General features: G+C 45.6%; 1 protein-coding gene across 1 annotated transcript; it reads right to left on the bottom strand.

The window, feature by feature from the left end:
* Positions 1–4,522: 4,522 nt before the first annotated feature.
* On the bottom strand, positions 4,523–7,833 carry LOC135811674 (mucin-5AC-like). The gene is made up of 3 exons (XM_065324909.1): positions 7,725–7,833; positions 6,894–7,364; positions 4,523–6,451 (listed from the first exon to the last, which is right to left on the bottom strand). The coding sequence occupies exons 1-3, from the start codon at positions 7,771–7,773 to the stop codon at positions 4,953–4,955; spliced, it is 2,019 nt and encodes a 672-aa protein (XP_065180981.1). The 5' UTR covers positions 7,774–7,833; the 3' UTR covers positions 4,523–4,952.
* Positions 7,834–17,235: the final 9,402 nt, after the last annotated feature.

Below are 17,235 nucleotides of genomic sequence, written 5' to 3'. Positions count from 1 at the left end.
TCGAAAGCTGATGAATGGGTTTATCATTTGGCTTCCTGTGTGGGTATTGTTTCTGTGGATTGGTTCGGAGCAATGTTCAGATGGTCCAGGCACCTGGCCAATTAATAATGGCAGTCCAAGCTAGTTGAATATCTGGATCACTTTTTCTCTCCTGGTCTACACTCCATCCGCTTGCATCCATAACAATGCAAACGCGTTGTCCCTTGCACACTGTGACAGGCACATGACTTCTGCATGCTGGGAGAGCATACAGTGGCAGGACGAGTATTCCCCTGAAGTTGCAACATGATCTGAGCATAATCGTAGGACATCAAGTCTTGACACTACTTGTGACATGATCAATTCTGGTTTGCTCTAATGCAGACTAGCAATAAGAGGAATTTGTCAGATACTACTAACCATGAGGTGCTGAGACGATATGCTATAAATGCCAAATAATCTGTCATCTGCTTGCACCAACTTGGCTGTCCTCCTGACAAGTGAAAACTGCCGGCGTCTTCAGGGCCATAAACACCTTCATTGATCAATTCTGCTATGCTCTAATGCAGACTAGCAATAAGAGGCACTTGTCAGATACTAGTAACCATGAGGTGCTGAGACGATATGCTATAAATGCCAAATAATCTGTCATCTGCCTGCTCCAACTTGGTTGTCCTCCTGACAAGTTAAAACTCCTGGCGTCTTCAGGGCCATAAACACCATCATTGGCATTAATCCAACGCCTCCCTTGCTCCTCATCTCTGCAGCATGTAACAAGAGGTCTGGCACATCGAAAAACTAAAATACTTGGAGCTCTTAGTTAAAGCTACATTTTCAGAGTCAGGAAGTTTCAAATGGCAGGAAACTCAGCTTCTCTTCACCATCGGCATCACGAGCAATGACCATTATCAGCCAGCAATGTTACTAGAGCAAAGACGCTGGATTGAACAGAAAGCTTTTCATGCAGCAACGTTTCTTTCTCAGCAAGAACAAATACTACAGTACTCGTGGTCAAATCTCAGCAACGTTTCTTTCTCTACAAAAACAAATAATAATAATAAAGGAAAGATTAATAGCATAAGTGAAGCGGACATTACAAAATGATGAATGAGAATACATGTATCTAAGATGGTTGCTCCTAATCGATTTTCTTGAGACTATCATCAGGGAAAATCGTCTCACAATAGAGGCTATACGGAGAAACAAACTACTTATAGGTTATCGGATAGTGGAAAGTATACAAGGTGAGGTGTGAAAAAAACTAAAGTGGGAGAGAAGACGAAAGAAATTAGAAGAAAAGATGTGAGAGTGTTCTGACGGTGTGAGCTACTACAAAAGGTGAGTGAAATGAAGGCGTGGAAGCAGGTGAATGTGATAGAGTGAAGAACTGTGAGGTGTAGGTGTATGCGAATGAATACGTGTGTGAATGCTAGGTGAAGAGTCTCAGTTTTGTGACATTTTCTTTCTGAATGCATAGATTTGGATTGTGTTTACGGATGAAAACAGCTTCTACTTGAAGTAATACCTTAAGTTCACGAAATCTACGAGCACGACACAAAACAGTGAAGCATGAATCATCATATCGTCAGGTTTTGACATGTTCCTTTCTTCTCAGTATTCTCGCTCGCATAGTACTCCACTTCTACGATAATATTGCCTATGCTGTTGCTCATTAGGATTTTGGAAAATTCTATCCTTCGCTTTCATATAACTGGGCCAGGAACCCGTTTGAACTTGCGAAGTAAAATAAAATCAATCAATCAAAATCATACACTGAGCGGCATTGGCTACTAGACAAGAGGTGTTTCTTAATTGCTGACCCTTTCGTAGTGGTCTCACCTTCAGTCGATTAGGAACAACCATCTTAGATACATGTATTCTCATTCATCATTTTGTAATGTCCGCTTTACTTATACTATTAATCGCATTAATAAAGTTACTGTCTCCTCGTCGCCTTTTCATTTAATAAAGGAACGGAACAAAAAAGGAGCAACACCAGGGATTTGTCCGTACCTGGTTCCAGATTCCAGTACAAAGGCCACTGTCAAGTGTCCCACTGAGATGCGGTCGCTTGTCCAGACCGCTGGGACGCGGACACCTGCGAAGAGCAGCCAGTGACGTTTATTTTTTATGAAAGAAAATCCGCAAAAATAGATAAGCTTGTCCCTTTAGTCTTACCCAACTCACACTCCCTGTGAATCGACACAGACGGATGGGACGCAGCCATCACTGTACCCACACACTTCACGTACAGACTAGCACGCGAGGAGCAGGTTTGGGACAAAGACACAACCGGGAAATATCTGAAGAAAAAATGACTGTCTCCATCAGGACTCGAACCAGGGACACTCGCTTGTAGCCAGCGATACTCTAACCACGGAGCTATTGTGTAGTCGTCATCCCAGCAGAGACTGCTTAACATTTTCTCCTGACTTTATTACTCACAATCCCTGTGAATCCATTATTATTTCACTTTCCCGACTGATTCTTTGAATTTGAAGTTCTCCCAATCCTTTCAAAAATTTATACAAACGAGAAAAACCCAAGGAACTACAAGTTACGCTATACTGTCCACTGACACCACCAGTTACTAAACAATCAGCTCATGCGATAACATTGAACGACACTAACCGACGGTACTCACGTTCTACAAGTAACTTGGTCACCTTCCCCTCCTTATGTTATTCCTATAACTTAGAACCTTCCAAGTTGGAAGGCTGTTTTAGTGCGCATCAAAGATGTGCTAGAGCCGTTAGCCAGTTAGTTGTAGAACGCCAGTACGGTCGGTCAGTGTCGTGCAATGTTATCTGCTTATAGCTAGCTCAGCCAACATCCCTCGCCCCTACTTCCCCTATACAACGATCGAGGAATGGAACAAGTTGCAACAATGGCTTCTCTCGGCACGTGCATAGTACATAGCTGCCCAAAACTTCAATGAGAAAGTCCACAAGCATCTTTGCCACAGCCTTTGGGCCTGGATAACTCCCTCTAGAATCACAGCTCCCATTTTGCTCTATTTAGAAATCATGGTCTTGCCACCCCCTCTCCCCTTATCTCTCTCTCTTTCTCTCTCTTTCTCTTTCTTTCTCTCTCCCTCTTTCTCTATATATCTCTCTTTTTCTCTTTCTCTCTCTTTTTCTCTCTCTGTTTCTGTTTCTGTATCTGTATGCATTTGTCGCTGCCTCAGTCACTGTCTCTCCCTCTGTCTCGGCTTGTCTCTGTCTGTCTCTGTCTGTCGGTCTGTCTCTCTCTAACTCTCTCATTCTCTCTTTTTCTCCCTCTATCTCTCTCTTCCTCTGTCTGTCTGTCTCTTTCGCTCTCTCTCTCTTTCTCTCTCTCTCTCTCTCTCTCTCTCTCTCTCTCTATCTATCTCTCTCTCTCCTTCTCTCTCTCTCTCTCTCTCTCTCTCTCTCTCTCTGTCTCTCTCTCTCTCTCTCTCTCTCTCTCTCTCTCTCTCTCTCTCTCTCTCTCTCTCTCTCTCTCTCTCTCTCTCTCTCTCTCTCTCTCTCTCTCTCTCTCTCTCTCTCTCTCTCTCTCTCTCTCTCTCTCTCTCTCTCTCTCTCTCTCTCTCTCTCTCTCTCTCTCTCTCTCTGAATCTCTGTATCTCTCTGTATCTCTCTCTGTCTCCCTCTCTCGCTTTATATCGCTCTCTCTCTCTCTGTGTCAATCTCTCTCTCCTTCTAGTTCTCGTACTCTCTGTTTCTGTTTCTGTATCTGTCTCCGTCTTTCCTTGCCTCAATTACTGTCTCTGTCTGTCCCTCTGTCTGTCCCTGCCTCAATTACTGTCTCTGTCTGTCCCTCTGTCTGCCCCTCTGTCTCGGCCTGTCGCTCTGTCTTTCTCTAACTCTCTTGCTCTCACATTCTCTCTTTCTTAATATTTTTTTTCTTTCTCCCTCTATCACTCTTGCTCTCTCTCTCTCTCTCTTTCTCTCCCTATCTCTCTCCCTCTCTCTTTCTATCTCTCTCTTTCCCTCTCTCTCTCGCTCTCTCTCTCGCTCTCTCTCTCTCACTTTCTCTCTCTCTCTCTGTCTCTCTGTCTCTCTCTGTCTCTGTCTCTCACTCTGTCTCTCTCTCCCTCTCTTTCTCTCTCTCTCTGTATCTCTTTGTCGCTTTGTGTCTCTCCATGTCTCTCTGTCCCTCCCTGTCACTCTCTCTCTCTTTCTCCCTCTCTCTCGCTCGGCCTCGGTTTCTTTCTTTCTCTCTCTCTCCCTCTCTCTCTCTCTCGCTCTCTCTTTCTCTCTCTCTCTCTCTCTCTCTCTCTCTCTCTCTCTCTTTCTTGGCCGTCATCCGTGCAATGTCGAACGATGGAACTGAAAAGAAATATAATAACCGAAGAAATGTAGTGAAGACAATATTTATGATTCTAACAAGTTGTCGTGCAACACTCTTCAGGAATAGTTGCTGAACAAAAGTCTAAAGGACATTGCAACACAGGTGACAGAAAACCAAAGTCAGGGTTAATAACACCTGCACACCCTAGAAGGTGCAACAACAGCACTGAAAGTATACAAGTATGAATTGTAACATTTAAGGCAACACAAAGTCTTCAACTTCATTCAGAAGTTATTATAATTGTTTAAAACGACTGACAGGCTAGCAGTATTGTCCGAGTAGACAGAGCGGGGGGTTGTGATAGTAAAATTTATTAATCGATTATTTAGTAATCGATTAGAAAATATCACCTGCGTTACATGCAAAATAGATAGAATCGGGTGGTACGGTGATGATAGGGATAGTCCGATAGAACGTTATAGGGTTGGAAGGGATATGTTCGTGCAGATTCTGTGAATAATTTCACTTGATGTAATTCCGAAATTCGAATTAGAAACAAAGCGTGGCAACAAGTGATTGATTTTGGAAGTCGTCGGCACGGACGACAATCATTTCAATCCTGGCCAGGAAATGAGAATAAATGGTGAGAAGCAAGCGAATGTGATCTGAAACTGAATTAAAAACGATTAGACGAACATACTTCACGTTTCACAGTTTTTCTGTGGCACAGCATATATTGCAGAAAGATCAGGAAGATCGACCGGCACACTGCTGATACCACCCACGTCATCTCTTTTGCCAATGGTGGATGCGTTGTACAATCCATCATCGCTCAGGGAGATGGCTGGTTCTGCATAGATGTTAGGATCGGTGTCTGTATCAGCCTGGTCAGCCCCTTGACTGGAGACTGTGTCCTGCGGGTTCATGTAATCGCCCTGGCTGTCCTTCAATACTTTGAATACCCGATATGGCAGAGGCTTTGGGACTGGAGATGGAGACACACACCTTTGGCTGTCTGACCGGGCCGGTGTCGACGTGTTTGTGGCTAGAAGGGATAAGCGAGATGACGGCGGGTAGGTGCTGGTAGTGGTGGTGGTGTTATCGCGGCATACTACTGTTGTTGCGTCACTCAGACCACGGCGTTGTTTGCGCTCCACATCATCTGGATTGATAGACTTATCCTGGTTATGTACGGCTGATTTTGCGGACTTCGATAAGACGCTAAGTGATGTTACATCCGTAGCACGACATATGTGTTCGATTGAATTTGCTGTGCTGGGTGCTTCATCACGCTTAGAAGCCGTGCACTCCTCTGCCTTCTCGTAGTGTCTGCAAACATCTGTCGAATTCCGCTTGTGAGGAACTGCGTAGCTTACTGTTGGAGCTGAGCATTTTTCACATCTAGCTGCTTGTGTTTCGTTGTTTGCCGGATTTGACTGGACTTCCTGTGTTGGTTGGTCAAACATTGACTGCACACTAGCGTATGGCTCACCAGCATCTTTCTGCTTCGTTTCCGTATTCACATAACTCGTCGGAGCAGCACCATTACAGGTCGCGAACGTGTACGACTCATTCTCTGTAACAATGTCATAACGAGCAGCAGGTATGCCAGGAGGTGTCTGGGGTCGTTTGTTTGGATTGCGGTACCCAGGTCCAACAGCCGAATACAGGCCGGGATCTGTCAGTTCTGCCGTAGGACTCTGGTCAACGCTGTTAGTACCATCGCGATTCTGGTAAAACTGATTTATCGGGTCTGGCATATTTTTGGGGCTGGTTGATCTACGAACAGCAATAATCCACGGATGACTGCTCTTGGAGAGAAAGGTTCCTGACCTAACCAATAACATCAGAATAAAAACGCCTAGCAGAACGGCCAGTAAAACCAAGGGAATAACAATGCTGGTAACTAAATTAAATCCAACCGAGTCACTGTCAAGTTGTTCAATGTTCCTTGTTGTTGAAGCAGATAGCTTGGTCCGAGGAATAGAGGTGCCCGTTCCGCTAGTTGACTCCACCAGTAAGATGGCCTCCGCTGTAGAAGGAGCTATGCCCTCGGTCCTGCTTGAATCCACTGAGGGAGTGGTCATTATTGAAGTTGGTACTGTAGAGGAAACCGTCTTCTGTGTGGAATGGGTAGAGGCTTGGTTTGTGGCTATAGCAGTATTGGTGACAGGTCTTGCTGAAATGGACGTTGGAATAACTGCAGAGAACACCAAGCGTTGCGAAAAGACTGAAGGTTAATTTAGAAGGCGACTGCAGACAAACTACAGATATGCCATAGAAGTACGGAGGACCATGAGCTACAATTGTCAAGACAAATAATTATGTGCTGTACAGATTATTATAGAGAAAGAGAAAGAGAGAGAAACAAGAAGAGAGAGAGGCAAGGGGAGGGAAAAAGAGAGAGTTGAAAATATACCCGGTGATCAATCACATGACGAAGGAATAAGATCAGATCAAAATGAACTTCTTCGACTAACATGTATATTGGGCACAGGGCAACTCAATTGGCTGGTAGGCTCCGTTCGGACATTCGACCCACTCGGTGTGCATCGTGGAAACAGACGTAAGATTTTCAAGGATATTTTGAGCAGTTCCGAAGGAAAATAAAAATTGGGAAATTCCATAATATAACTGCTTACCCTGTCCAATGATGACCAGTCCTCTTCCTTTATTGTGATCGACTCCGACTAATTGACAATTAGATCTCCCTTTGGAAATCGTGATCAGGAACCTTCTGGTGTTATTTCTTTTCATGAACCCGTGAAGCGATTGGGAAGCAGTGTTTGTCAGGCTCACGTTTCTACGATGCCAGGTGTCTGTCGGTGGATCTGGAAATTGAAGTATTTCAAGAACTCTGTTATCACTTCCATAACTCACTGATACAGAGCATGCTCCGAAGTACAGAAGAGAAATAGCCTTGAAGGATACATCGCATGGTGATGTGAAGATGAACGGCTTTTTGTAGAGTTTTCCCTCAGCCCCGACATTTCGAGTAGTAAAAGTATCATTTGCTGGCTGGACGTATACAGTATCGCCATGGACATGTATTTTTCCATCTTCTGGTTGGCAGTTTCGCAATATTGCACCAAGCGATCCAGAGCCAAACAGACCTGTAGCCATATTACAATAATGCAAAAGTAGCGAGTGAGCACCACGATCTTTATACTTTGAAGTACATGAACCTAGCACTGTCTTAGACTACAGACAAACAGAATATTAGTTGTTGCGGGCCAGTCGAAATTTCTTTCTTGCCTTTGTTTGTCATTTGGCTCTTTCAATTCCACTGATGATCATCTGGCTCGACTCCAAGAACTCAGAGAAATCTTTCTGGGGCTATTTTGCTTTCTCTTGTGTTAATGAGGCACACTATGCACTGTTCGAGTAATCTGCATCCAAATGTTCACAATTATTATCTTTCCTAGCAGCCAGAGAAGACTAGACTGTCATCCAGAACTACATGCATGACTTACTGATAGCGATTAGCAGGGCGCTGGTGCCGTGAAGAACCCTGGCGATCATGTTACTCTCGATGGTCTCTTTGGTATCGATCTCAATCCAATCCACAGATAGGGTTAAGCCTGCGACACTCACCCTGAACTATTGTATGTAATATTATTGCTACCGTCCAACAAAGTAACCTGAACATATCAAGACTGTGTCATGCAGAGCAATGCTAGAACGGCAGGGGACCAGTCTATTTCTACAAATGTGTCTAAAACACTAATCCCTAGTCCAAGAACTGAAGCGACACCAGTGGCTTGAAGAGACCCACGTAGCAGAAAGCACCATCTGTTTACAATCCGCAGGGCTGGCATCTTTCGGCTCACCACTGGCATTGCGACACGCTTCCCTGTGATTGTTGGCTAAAATGCACGAGTGTACTAGCCGCTAGGAGTATCTCATGCGGGTCTAGCAACAGTCCTCCTAGAGTCATTCGGGGAGGCAGCGTTGATTTGCGCATGTTTTGGAAGCCCTGGCCACGTGAGGCACACTTGGCGCACTTCTGCCTCGCTATTTTATATATGAAGACGTAGAGGATTAATAACTAGGTGTTACTCTGAGTTTTACACACTAGAAGATCATCAAACACCACGCCACACCGCTGCGCTCTCCGAACGACTTCAACACGTTGCCAGAGCACACCATCAGCAAAATGACACTTCAGTTGGTACACTGCTCCTTCAGACAGCAGCTGTTTCGATCATCAGGATCTCGTCAGTGAAGGTTGACAATGTAGGATGGGTAGCAGATAGAGAACTTCATCCTTTTGTAGCAAAAAAAGGAGGAAGCATAATGGTGCATCTTAGGGGAAAAAAGGGGGGGAAAACATAATGGCGCATCCTAGGCGCGAAGATTAGGGCTAAGCAAAGGCGATACAGATCGACTACACTGAGGATACTAACAATTTAAAGGGTGTTAGTGAGAACAGCTGTTGTCTGAAGAAGCAGAGTACTAACTGAAGTGTCGTTTTGCTGATAGTGAGCTGTGGCAACGTGTTGAGGTCGGCCAGAGAGCGCAGCGGTGTGGTGTGGTGGTGGATAAGACTCTGGACAAGGCCGAATGCTGCTACTTACCCCTTTTGATCAGGCCATCATCAGACAACAGTAATAAGATAAAAAAATTTTGGGTTTATCGATGTAGGACTCAGTGAGCAGTCACGTCACCATCCCCGTCAGCAATGAAACAGTCACAAATCCCCGAAGAACAGTCATAAAGTGCCACACCAGTTTGAATCCCGATGACCAGTCATAAACAGCCGCGACTTTGTCTGTGAATGGTCACAGGATCCACGTCAGAATAAAATTATTATGACTCAACTGGAGGCATTCATGCGATCAACAAACTGTTTTCCTTCACATGGTTCAGAAGTGAGCAAGAACTCTCGATCTCCGTGTAGTCAACTTGTAGCTCGAGTCAGGTGTGTGTGGGCTCCTCTCCAAAACAAAAGGCGGTCGAGCATCTTAGTGGCTTCAGATAGTATCTCTTTTGATAGAACGTTCTGGCTAGTAGATCGTGCTATTCATCACCTTTGAAGAAAGAACTTCGTCGTTCAGAAAAGCTATTTCAGAATATTGTCAGGCAAGTATTTTTTTCATGCCGATCTTCTTAGAACGGAGACTGATTTCAAATGATCCAACATACCAGCAGCACTTGCTTTGTGGATCCAGAAATGAACATCGTTGACCATGCAGAGACGAAAATGTAAAAAAAGATGGCAATGAAAATAATATTATGTTCATCGCCAAGAATGTCCGGAGACATCAGGCACCTTCGTGTGCGTTGCTCTGTCTTTCTTGTGGAGGACTCAACAGAAAAAAACAATGTCCAGCTTGTTGAAACTGAAACTTCCTCTCAGTTGAAATCGTTCAGGGAAGACATCTATTCAAGACTTCATCGATCCATTTCAAGCACCATCGTAAGAAAGTACATCATGTCGTGTTAGCCATGAGAATGGCGATGTAGATCGGAGATGATTGAGTCTCTTGTTTTGACTGCAGGAAACTGCATTTCAATATTGGGGCTCAACGTAATGCTTGCACAGTTTATTGCTTTGAACACATCTTCTATTCATTCCCACACCCAGTATAACTCTGTTAGATGTGTTGATGTAACATTATGGTACACCGTCATCTATAACGTGTATTACAGAACAGAACAACAAGGACAATCAAGGCTTGTTTACTGCGACTTGAAGTTTCATGCTCTCGCAATCATCAGGCAACATTAAGGTTGGGTGCCGAACATGCCAGTACATATTCCTGGAGAAGGTTGGGGCTAGCGGTGTTATCTTAGGCAGGAGGCTGTGTGCACAGTGTGTGGTTGTTGAAGGCAGGGGCTAACAGTGCAATGTTAGCGCAGAATGTGTGGCTGGTGTGGGCAGGAGGTGGTGAGCAATGTGTGTGGATGTTGAAGGCAGGAGGCTATAGTCTACAGCTAGCAGTGTGATATAGGCACAGTGTACATCTACATGCAGATCTTCCTCTTCTTCATTTTCTTGTTTTCTGTTTGAACACTAGCGTGCTAGGGTGGCCGCTGGCGTTGAGGGCCTCCGCGTGGATGGGAGTTGCGTCATGAAACACCGCTTCTGAGCAGGAGATGCTTGCCAGTCGTTTTGTTGATGCCAGCTGGGATGTTCTTAAGGACTTGCGGTGGGTGATTGGAGTGGACGTTGACATACAGTGGGGTGTCGTTGGGTTTTCGGTAGTAAAGTACTCTAGCAGGGCTGAATTCTTGAACCACATCTGGAAACTGAAGAAATCCAACATCCCGTACGAAGTTGAATGGTGGATAAAAGATCGCGCCCGAGCATACTCCAACATCACAAAGCTGTGTTCCCTCTGTACCTGAGAAAAGTTCCACATCTTGAACACGCTAGGGTCACCATCCAGCCTCAACAAACGCTTGAAAATGATGTCCAAGTGCCGACATGAGAACCAGTATCTCCTAAAATACCACGGTATCACCTAAGTATGTCTCCACAGCCTCCTGCCCACACCATTCACGTTCACACACCTTGCTCATAATACCCTGCCCACATCAGCCGTATACATGTACATGTACACTGTGCTAATATCACACTGCAAGCTCTAGACTATAGCCTCCTGCCTACAACATCCACACACATTGCTTACCACCTCCTGCCCACACCAGCCACACATTCTACGCTAAAATTGCAAAAAGCAAAATTGCTAGCCCCTGCCTTCAACAACCACACACTGTGCACACAGCCTCCTACCTAAAATAACACCGCTAGCCCAATCTTCTCCTGGCATATGTACTGGCATCATGGTCGGCACCCAACCTTCATTTTGCCTGATGATTGCGAGAGCATGAAACTTCAAGTCGCAGCAAACAAGCCTTGATTGTCCTTGTTGTTCTGTTCTGTATTACGCTCTGCCCCCGCGGTGTCGAGCACTGTCAGCACACTGGGTACACCCTCCGGTATAACGTGTTTTATAATATTTGCAAATAGTACATGCATACGAGCACTGTGTACCGTTTACTGTCTTCTTGCCAGTGTTTTTGGGCGAGCCTCATGACCTTCATTTGTCCATTACGTATGTTCCTTCTACTTATTAATTTTATGGAAATATTCACTCACTATAACTTCTTGTGATTGCTGGTGCAAATGTAGCCTGCTATGCCGGTTTATTGGTGAGAGCCCACCAGACGTGTAAATCGATATGGATATCTGACCAGATGTTCTTGAACTGGCATGCTGCTTTGACAAGAATTTTGTTTTGATAAGGTTTAGAATTGGGTACTCAATGGCGTGGAGGAACTAATCATGTTTGCGATCAGTATCACCAAGAGTACGGTTCTTCTGTCTGCGCATCACTTCTTGGCTTGAGGATTGTTTGAAAAAAGATGTGCTTGAATAGTAATAATACAGAACTACCCAATGCTGTAGACAGCAAGCTGTCTGAACTACCTTCATTCTGCCTGTGACTACTCACAGGGAAATATTGGTCACAACTACATGTCGCATGTGACTGTTCGCATGGAATCACAACTGTATTCTACCCGTGACCGCTCATAGGGAATGATAGTTTCCACAACAAATCCTGCAGTACGAAGTTCTTCATGAGCAGTCACGAACTGTGTGCCCTACACATGCACATGTATGGTGATTTTTGACTGTCCATGGGGCATTGTGACTGGTCAACTAATTTGTGACTGGTCATGGGGATTTGTGAAAGTTTGACTGGGCACGGGGACCGTGATTGATCTCGGAGCCTTGATGGGTCACTGAGTCCTACATATGCCCACAAAGTTAAGGTGTAAATCACAGCAATGCACTTGAAGTAAGTGAGTAAATTTTCGTGTCCGGTCCCGAAGGGAACTCACAGAAGCGGGCACTTAGGGGTGAAACATTTCACCCTAAAACGAATCGACTACTTTCGTATAATATTCAATGCTATCGACTATATTCAATGCTATCGACTGACTATTGGTTGGTTATCGAGTACAATTTCTGGTAGGCATGGACACAAGCTAAACTTATACAAGCTGTCCAACCAATTGCCTATCACCAGAACATGCAGGGAACGGCGCTTGTTATGGTTCGGCCATGTAATCAGAGAAGGCAGTGACTCGACATCCTACAAAGCTCTAAGACTTTCAATCGTCACCAAAGACATCAAGAAGACCAGGGGACGCCCCGTCACCAGATGGATCGACAACATCAAGAATGACTTAAAGACAATAAACGTTTCCATTGCCGAAGCGGAAGCTATTTCCCAAGACAGGGAAGCTTGGCTCGGCATTGTGAATCAATGTACTAACGTATCATGCTAAATAAATATCTGCGCTTACTTGAATATCCTTTTGGTAAATAACATTCTGTACCGGTACTTAATATTATATTCCTCATGCCTAGGCTCATGGTGGAATCGAGGTAGTTTTTCCCTGCAATAACAGAATGAAGAAGGTGTGTATGTCATGTGTTTCTCGTTTTCTCTAACTCTTTTGCCGACAGATGCGTTAGCCCCATGGGTGATCTCACCCATGGGGTACATGCGGGCTGATATTATTATTATTATTAATATTATTATTATTATTATGGACACAAGCACAGACTATTAGTGCAGTATTGCACATGCATGCTTCCCCACCCATGCACAAGCAAACAGAAGCAGTACGTCACAATGTAGGATTCAAACCAGTGCAATGTGAGCGTGATGTTGCACATGTAAAGTGTAGCGGACACGAGAGCTAGTGCAGTCTGTGCAAAGGGTCCGGGTGGCCAACAAATAGAGTCAAACTTCAGAAAGTTGCGACAATATTGCGGGATTCTTAATGGAGAGAAAAGAGGCTTTTGTTAGATGAAGGAGGGCATGTGGTTAATGTTCTAGGTGGAATACAATAGTAAATGTGGTTGAGGTGGAGAGAAGAGTAGGCGTGTGTATGGACTATTGTAGTCGTGTACACTTCCTAAGGTATTGCTAGAACAGCAGGAATCAATAGTTGTTATGAGTGCTGTGGCGAAGGAAAGTGCCAGGCAAATAAAGGTGTTGACAGCTGTTCAGAGGGACAGAGAAAGCGAACTCTCGGAATGCATTCATTACAAAACAATGTGTGAGAGCGGAGCGTGTACAAGTATGCTGTGCATGCAGTGTGTGGTATGTACTAAGGTCAAGAGGTGCAGCGCAGGTCGGTGTAGTGCTAATCAACTGACTGTTGATGTTACAATGTACATGTACATGCATGTAATCTAGTGGAGGTGAAGAGGCGCTACAAATGTATGTGTAAACGTTCAAAAGGACCTACACTGTACATGCGAGGGTCTTTGCATCATTTCTGTGCTCAGCTGTGAATCCTGTGTCAAAAGGTCTACACAGTACATCTTACGAAGGCATGTCTTAGAAAACCTGAACATTCGTGCAAGTCAATCTCTCAGATTTCGCTCAAATTTTGCAGGTAGGTTTGCTTTGGGGTGTAGATCGACGTTCCAAAGCCCGCGCAAAATCTTTTGAAGGGAGCCATGAAAGTGGCATACCCCTCAATATTGGCCCAATATTGGGACGATTTACAGGTCTAAAAACGACCCACGGCACTCCATACGAGAACAAGCTACGGACAAAATTCCATCAAGCCAAAATTATCTTACCGTAGAAGAGTTCTTAGGGCAGCACCACTTAGCCACGCCGACATTCCAGAAGACGAGGGCCATCATCCCTTGATGCCACAAATGATCGTCTTGAAAATAGCCAAATTACAAGCGCTGATGAAACAGCGAGCTACGTCCTCAATTAGCAAACACTATTCACTTTGTTCTGCAGAGCTGGGAATGGTGTTGAAGTCAAAACTGCTGACTAGACGTCGCGGTGGGGCGAGCTTTCCTGCGCAGGTATGAGTTTGGACGTATTTCGGCATGGTCGAGTGGAAAATTTCAAAAACATTTATTTCAAGAAAACCCTAAAAGAATGTTGGGGGACATGTGCTAGGTGCTAGAAGATGTGTTTCACAATCTGCCGGTGTATAGTGTTGGGAAGGCCGTCGTGGCCATGTGTTTTTTATGATGTATTTACTATTTATTCAATATTTCCCTCAGGATGTGAAATATGAAATGTCTCAGAAATTCAGTTTATATTGGAACGCAATTTCGCGTACATGTAGTGATTTAGCCTACAGTTAGTTCACGAGTTATTTAGTAGATTGTTTGTTTCTTGCGTTGCACAGTGCAAGACAAGAATTTGCACAACTGCACAAGAGTATTGACGTTGACTCTCAAAATGATTCTTGGTCGCATTTTGTTTGTTTCTTCTAAGTTTTGACAAAGGGACATGTATTTTCGTTTTGTCTTTTCTCGCAGTGTTTCCTTTCATTTCTAAGCCGCGACGCCGTCGCGTACTGCGGTACGACGGGTCACGTGCTGCCAACCTACTGCATTCTTTATTCACCAGTTTTCACGGCTACACTGCATGTATTGTATAATGACTCATGATTATTTTTTGCTCTGCGCTGAATCCCGTACTAGTGTAGTGTAGGTTTTTTTCAGAGTTGGTTGGCTTTTCGAGGAGGCTCGGCAAGTTCGGTTCTTCGAAAGGAAGAGAAAGAGTTGTCTTTTTGTTGTTTGCGAAATATCTATTTTACTACCACGAAGTGGTCCCGTTGCGTGTGAGAACCTGCATGACAAATTGTTAGCAGAGGATGGTTGTCAAGTAGTGGTTCCTTCACCAAGCGCAGTGTGGTAGTGAGTAGCATTTCGGGTTTTCACTGGACAACATGGATCTTGAGGAGTGCAAGAAAGCGAAGGCCAATGCCAAGTTCCATGTCACACGAAATCGAAACTTGTTGCTCAGCAGGATCTACGAAGAGGATGCGACCTCGAAAGAGATCAAGAGGTTGTTGGATGACGTGACTGACAGTGTTCACAACGCTGTGGATGTGTGTCTTAAACTGGTAACTCGGTACGCAGAATTAGGACTACCCACAGAAAAAGTGCACGAGGAGATAGAGGTCATCAACGTCGACTACAGCGATGCTGTCAGCAAGACCAGCGACGTGCTGGCAGAAATCAGCAAGAGGCCAAGTCGAGCCAGAACGGGTGAAAGTTCGCCAGCTTCCATCACAAAAGCCAAGAACATAAGATTGGTAAAGGCAATGTTGACGCAGAGCTTGGAGAATCCCAGAGCAAGTGGGAGGATGTTGACACCGCCACACTCTCCTAGCAAGGCCCTTGAGGAAAACAGAACATGTGTGCTGAGAAGAGTCTCAGTCGTTTTGCGAATGTGTCTGCATCCAGTGTCAGCCAGAGTGCGACTGTTGAGGGGACTACCCAGCCGCCTGCCGTTTTCTCGGGAGCACCTCTGGGAGCAAATGCATCGGCACTCCCCCTGGGAACTCCAAGTGGTGACCATCGTGATAGACAGGACGAACCGCCTGGGGCTGACATGACAAGCGTCAGTGACAGCCAGCCAATTGTGTCGTCGTCAAGTGCAACCATGGCAACCAATGTGAGTACAGACAAGTCACGCACAATCAAGGTGTCCTTTCCGGTCTCTTTGTCGTCTGCACCTACGTTACCGTTTACGGCGGAGCTCTTGTCAAAACTTCACCCGGTTGCCATGGCAACCACCAAAACCATGGCAACACCGCTGAACATTGGTCATCAGTCTGCAGGGAGTAACCAACCAAGTGGCATTGCTCAGTCTGGCATGCAGCAAGCACCGGTATATACGGCAGCTTCGGCAAGAAACGTAATCACTGCCCCTAACCGTAGTTCAAGTGGGGTCAGCGTACCACCCAGAGCATTGTCGGCCACGACCATACTCGTGCATTCAGCCCAGACGCAACCAACTCCTGCAGTGCAGCCTCCTCGTGGGACGCAACCAACTCCAGCTGTGCAGCCTCGTGCAGTTGCAAGTCATACTCTCTCGGCTTCTACACCTGCATTTGTGCCGGGATCAGGAAATTTGTATGTTCCACCGCCGACCCATTCTGGACATCCATTCTCATTTGGAACACCACCGGGTTTCTTGTCGGCACCCGACTTCCCGAAGCACGTCTTGCCGAATCAGTCTGGAATAATGTCTACCCCACCAGCGACCCAACCGGTCATGCAACAAATACCAGTTGGTCAGCCAGGTCACGCGTCAAACCGTGAAGATTATGGTCTTGTGCAGCCGAGCAGTCTTCCAGTTGCCATGACATCGCCGAGTGGTCTACCTGTGCAAGCGAGTAGTTCTGGTAGAATCGAATTGTACCGACATTTAGAGAAAGTGTCAATTCCAACGTTCAAGGGCGACAAGCGGCAATATGAGACGTGGAAGGCGGCGTTTGAGATGTGCATTGGCTGCGCTAACATTCCGGATGGGCTGAAGTTATTGCAGCTTCGAAAATATCTCGCGGGCGATGCACTACGGTCTATCGACACTCTTGGCTACTCGGCCGAGGCGTATGAGGCAGCACGACGTAGGCTGGAACGCAAGTTCGGTGGTCAGCGACGTCTAGTTGCAGTGCATCTAGAAGCCCTTGAGAAGTTCCCAGCGATGAGATCTGCAAACGCCCAGGAGTTGGAGCGTTTTGCGGAGCTACTCGATGTCGCTGTGGTGAATTTGAAGGCGAGTGGTCAGACACAGGAGTTGGCTAACGGGACATTTTATGTCCGGCTAACACAGAAGCTGGGGGTGTCTCTTCTGCTGAGCTACCAGAAGTGGATACATCAGACAAGCACCTCTCAATCTGTCGAAGCGCTTCTGCAATGGGTGGAGCTGGAAAGCGAGTTCCAAGTACGAGCCCAGGAGACGATCCAAGGTATCTCCACGGCAACTCCAGTAGGGTCCACTCAAACAGCAAAGAGTCACCCCCTGAAGGGCCAGGCCAGTCATGGTGGAGTAAAGCATCAGGCATTCTTCGCTGACAAGCCCAAGAAGGCCCAGAGCAGCAGCAGTTGCCCGATCTGCACGAAGATCCATCCCGTTTGGAAATGCCTAGAGTATCGGAAGCTGTCAATTGCAGAGCGTTTGCAGAAGGCCC

This window comes from Sycon ciliatum, chromosome 3, assembly GCF_964019385.1.
Source record: "Sycon ciliatum chromosome 3, ocSycCili1.1, whole genome shotgun sequence".
Taxonomy (NCBI): domain Eukaryota; kingdom Metazoa; phylum Porifera; class Calcarea; order Leucosolenida; family Sycettidae; genus Sycon; species Sycon ciliatum.
Note: the sequence above shows the minus strand (reverse complement) of the source record. Positions and strands in the feature narration are given on the sequence as shown.